The 5,414-nt window shown below is 40.9% G+C and overlaps 1 protein-coding gene across 1 annotated transcript; it reads left to right on the forward strand.

The window, feature by feature from the left end:
* The first annotated feature begins 531 nt into the window (after nucleotides 1-531).
* LOC117017115 (60S ribosomal protein L39-like) lies at nucleotides 532-4,874 on the forward strand. Its single transcript, XM_033097056.1, has 2 exons — nucleotides 532-644; nucleotides 4,105-4,874. The coding sequence occupies exon 2, from the start codon at nucleotides 4,130-4,132 to the stop codon at nucleotides 4,343-4,345; it is 216 nt and encodes a 71-aa protein (XP_032952947.1). The 5' UTR covers nucleotides 532-644; nucleotides 4,105-4,129; the 3' UTR covers nucleotides 4,346-4,874.
* The last annotated feature ends 540 nt before the right edge of the window (nucleotides 4,875-5,414 follow it).

Consider the following 5,414-nt stretch of genomic DNA (forward strand, 5'->3'; position numbering starts at 1 on the left):
TGTGTGATGTACTTGACACTGAATCGGCCATATTGCTGCGTGCTCAGTAAGCACTCTCTGTTTTTTATTGGAACTTTTGCCATTAGGTTGATGTATAAAACTAAAAGACATTACTGGTTTAAAAAAATCCAGTTTCTGGTTTAACTGGTTTGGGTTGGCACCTAATGGCTCTCCGCTTCTTGAGTTAAGAGCCTTAGAAACAAAGAGTGCGTATCAAGCACTGGGTTTCTGCTTCCAAGAACAGACACTCGTGTTCGGGCTTAGCTAACACTGAAGTCTCGTCAGACAGCCCAAAATAGGACCCATTTGATTTCTTCTGACAGTTTAAGTAGGAAATCAGTGCGGCTACGGAGGGTGAAGTTAGAGTCTCTAGAATTTCTAATTAATATGTTACTCCCTAAAATGCACATCCCATCTTTTCTTATTTTAACATAATAAAAGTTTAGCTCTCATTTCCACCATTCTCAACCTCTTCTTTTCCTTTTTTTTTTTTTTCCTTCTAAATAGGATTGCTGAAAATAAAACAGCAACCTGGCTACGTGCAAAGCGGAAGTGGGAACACCTCTCCATCGGTCTCCTGCCCAAGGAGACCCTCTCTACTAGACCTTCAGTCTTTTCGCTTATGGCTTCATCCAAGAGAAAATGTGAGTGTCCCCTTGGAAAGATAATCCCTTAAGACATTTACCTGGGGATGAATGAAGAACGGGAGACATTTGGACAGGGAGGTAGGAAAGGAGAACAATGAGGATGCTGGGTGCCTCAGGATTCAGAAGTGACAATTTGACCTAAGGCTGGCACCACATAAACTTTCAAATTAAAGGTTAAAACCCATGGTTTCAGATAAGCAAAACTAAAACAAATCTTTATGGGAGTTTTCATCAAATGTCACCCACAGGGCTGGACCCTCTGGAGTTACTTATAGGCTTCAGTTTCACTTCCTATGGAAGCCTTCCCTCCTTCTCTGAACAGCTCAGGTCCCCATGTGTCACAGACCATAGCCGTGTATGCCTTTCATTGAAAGCCCTAAACTGTGATCACAGCTGTAATTTTACACCTATTTGAGTCATTCATTGGTTACTATCTGTCTTACCATGCAACTTCGTACAGGCAAGAACTCTGTCTGCGTTTATTCACTGAATATCCAGTACCTAGCAGAGTAACTCCCACATAAAAAGCACACAATGGATGTTCATTGAGTAAATGAATATATTCATGGAGTCCAGAGATATTGAACTATACTCTGTCCCTGGAGACTACAGCAGTGTTTTCCCAAGCGTCCCTCTCCAGGGTCCGAAAGCTTAGGTTTGAGTCTTGGCTATGACATTTACTAGCTGTGTGGTCTTCGTCAAATTAATCCATCTCTCTGTGCCTCATCTGTCAATTGGTAATAAGAATAGTCCTTATTTCCCTGGGTTGTTATCAAAATAAAATGCATTAAAATATACACAATGCTAAAAGCAATGCCCTACATATAACAATGCGTGAGCACATATAACCTACTGTTACTGTATTTCTTGAAATGCCACTTTGGCTACGTGATTTGGGGTAAAAAGGCATTTTTTTGGTGAAATAATTTTCTAAGATATTGGATTAAATAAAGTTAAAGGATTTCCATTGATGCAGGACTTCTCACAGCTTCTAATATGCTAATGTACATCATGAAGGTCTAAGAGGGGAGCATAATATACAGTGTTTCCCAAATTTATTTGACAATAGAATCTTTTTTTGTGAGTATAATATATTAGAGTACCTCATGGATATTCTATGGAAGACATTTTGGGAAATGTTGAATTAGATTCTTTAGTAGCAAAGTAGCAATAAACAGAATTTGGGACCAAATATTTTCAATATTATAGATATTGAAGAAATACTGACTCTAACAAGAAAGTAGCTATTTCTTAAAATCTAATTAATGAGATAAAACGCATGGAAAAAAAGATCTAGCTTTAAACTTTCAGTGCCTGGCATCTTACCTAGGCCAATGTAATAGACCCCTGGAGCCCCTGAGAGCGCAGTCTGCCACTCAGCCTGATGTAGCCTGTAGAAGAGTCCAGGTCCAAGAAAAGGTAGAGCTCCCCATTTAGTGTCTTACTCTTTGAAAAGAAATACAGTGTACGTGGTCATATGCAGTTATGCATTAAAGCCTGCCCTTCTCTTCCTTTTCCCTTCAAATGACTTAACCAGCTGTATTGGTTTAATAGGGCTGCCATAACAAATTGCCACAGACAGGGTGGCTTAAACAACAAAATTCATTTTCTCACACTTCTGGAGTTCCCTCTGAGGTACTGGGGGGTTAGGATTTCAACACGTGAATTTGGGGCAGAGATAGGGGGATGACACAATTCATCCCATAACAGCAGGCATAAATCCTCACTGGCCTCCTAAAAAAGTGAGCAACTACTATGTGTCCTGCTCAGTTTCCTGCATTACAAACACAAAAAAGAAAAAATGTAAGCCCTCTGTTATCTGTCACCCTCCATTCTTGCCCAACTTTCTCCCACCTATTTTAGCTTTTATTGTCTTCCCCAAACCAAGAGAGCCTCTGTGACTCGGCACTTTGTGCTATCCAGCATTCCTTTGAGAAGAGCTGCTACAGCGACATGGTATTTCTCTGCTGACTCCTTGCACCTATCCTTAAAAGGTCTTTAAACCACTCTACCCACTCATCTTCTCCAAATCCAGTAACTTCCTCAGCTGCCAAGAGTCTCCCACAATATTGCAAAGATTTAAAACCCACAGACTGTGGAAGAGATGCCCAAGTGGTGTTAAAAAGGGGGTAGTCTTTTAAAATTGAGGAAACAGAAGACACTCATGATTTGATGATAGTTTACAGGTCTGTGAATAGTATTAAGTTAGCAGAAGCCTCGATACCTAACACAGCAAAGGCCATTGTCCTGAAACAGTAAGGAATGGATGTCACCAGCTCACCTCAGCGCTGGGACATGGCTGGAGGGAATGGCAAGGTGTTTGGTTGCTGTAATGGAAAGTAGCAGACTTTTTTTTTTCTTTTTAATTACCTTGTTATGTGATAAAAGTTATAAGGTGAAAGAAAAGTATAAGAAGTTGCTTTTTTTTTTTTTATACCTGACCTTCTGATAGCCTATGTGTTTTAGGGACAGATAACTTCCTAATGAGACTTTTTATAATAAAGCTTTCATTGCTTCGAAAAATATTAACTTTTCCAGTTCTTCCGGGTAGATCAAACAGACCCTGCAGTTATAGTTACAATATTCTAAAGCTTGAGCTTCTCAGTAATAATGGGTAAGAGCCTCACATTGCCACGGGCCACAACTATATTATTTGAAATGAAACCTCTCATAAATATCCAACTATGAAGTCACTATCTATCAACTGCTGTTATATAAACAGGACAGAGCTAAATCTCCCATCTGCCAATATTGGAGCTGCCACAAAGAATGATTTTGTGTCCAGAACTCACAAATTAAACAGGCTCTTGCTCTGTCAGCCAATTCTAGGAAGCCAAGTTTGGTTTGGTGTAGGAGGGTCCAAGTAAGGCGGCCTGGTAAGGTCTGAATTCTTCATGCATTTCCCTTTTGCCAAGAGCTTAGACCTCCCTGAGGCCCGGGAGCTCTCTTTCGCGTGGTATAAAAGATGGGACCGATTCTTTAGAAAGAACACTGTGGCTCACAGTGGCCCGCTTCCTATCTCTCCTTTTCTACACCATACCCTGGTGACAGTGTCAAGCCCTAGACTTCTTGCCTTCACTCGACTCTGAGTATGTACACATCTGGTTGACTGTAGTTCTGGTCAGCACATGGGAGGTCTATGGACCATGCTTTGAGAAACACTGCTCGAAACAATGTGAACACATCCGTAGAATGCATTTCTGTATTTATCTCTTCACATCTTCTGTTCCAGGGCCTAGAACATGACCATCACATATGTGTGATTATCTGAGCTTAAGTCAAGATTCCTTTTTTTAAGCCTAAGATTTATAAGTAGGGAAGTAACATAATTTAGGTTTTAGAAAGTGAATAGAAGCTGGAGAAAAGGGAATAGAGATCAGAGTCAATGGGACCAATTGTGTCTCCTTTAATTAAAATTTACAAACACATTATAGTTCTTTTTTCGCCACCATCGTAGGACGTACAGCTGACTCTTCCTTGCCATGCCTTCTTACAAGACTTTCAGGATCAAGTGGTTCCTGGCCAAGAAACAAAAGCAGAATCAGACCATTCCCCAATGGATTCGGATGAAAACTGGTAGTAAAATCACATACAACTCCAAAAGGAGGCATTGGAGAAGAACCAAGCTGGGTCTACAAGGAATCGCACATGAGATGACACCACATATTTTTGCTGTGTCAGGATTGCTTGGATCTTAACCATGGCACTGAAAGATCACTACTATCTGAACAGTTGGATGTGTTTTATTGGGAAATTATGGGGAAAATGAGTTTTCTCTTAATATGTTTCTGCACTAGTAGGTTGGTTCAGTAATAAGTATGTGAGATCTTCTATAAAAAATAAAAGTAAAAACACATTAGAATAAATAGTAGCCAAGATTGATATAACTCTTATGATGTGCCAGACCCTCCCATAAAAGCTTCTTGTATTAACTTATTTAATCCTCACAACAACCTAAAAGATAGGAATTATAGTTATTCTCATTTCAAGATGAGGAAATGGAGATCCAGAGAGGGTAAGCCCCTCACCCAAGGTCACACAGCAAGGTAGCAGCAGAGGTGGGATTCCAGCAGCCATCCAGTTTCCAAGCCCAGCCTATAAATCACTTCCATGTGCATTACCTCAGTCTTCCTCTCCCACCACCCAGCCCCTCAGTGAGGGAGTGGCCAATGTGCCAGCTCCTCCCACGGGCCTGTCCTACCTGACTTCTGCTAGATCTGACCTTCACTTCCCTGATTACCACTACCAAGGCTTATCTGACCTTTGTCTTAGTTCCAAGGGCTCTGGGTCAGGTTATAGGCTTTAATAGCTTAGTGTATTGTTCTTTCATGGATGCCTCATTCATTCTTTCTACAAATATGTATTGAGCACCCACTATGTGCCAGGCACTGTACTAGGTGCAGAGGATACACAGTAAACTGACTGTCAGAGAAACAGACATGTAAACAAATTAAATCAGTACAGATCCTGATTAGTGCCGTTAAGAAATTAAAGAGGATTGTGTCCATAGGATAATGACTCAAAGGAATGTTTCTTTGGCGTTGAGAATTTCAGGTGCTGTGGCAAGTCACACAGGGAAGATATTTTGGAACATTCGTGACCTTTCTATTGCGCCCCTAAATTTACCAACTTCTTTGTGAAAACTAAAAGTGACCCCACCATTCCGCAGCCTAGAATCCTTCAGTGGTTTCTCTCAGCCTTCAGGATAAAGTCCAAACCCCTCTCGCATGACTCACATGGTCCTCCAAGTGTGACCCTCTGCCCACC

The sequence above is a fragment of the Rhinolophus ferrumequinum genome, chromosome 24 (genome assembly GCF_004115265.2).
Source record: "Rhinolophus ferrumequinum isolate MPI-CBG mRhiFer1 chromosome 24, mRhiFer1_v1.p, whole genome shotgun sequence".
Classification (NCBI taxonomy): domain Eukaryota; kingdom Metazoa; phylum Chordata; class Mammalia; order Chiroptera; family Rhinolophidae; genus Rhinolophus; species Rhinolophus ferrumequinum.

Coding starts and splice junctions, on each gene's coding strand:
- LOC117017115 (XM_033097056.1), top strand. CDS start 4,130: ATGCCTTCTTACAAGACTTTCAGGATCAAGTGGTTCCTGGCCAAGAAA.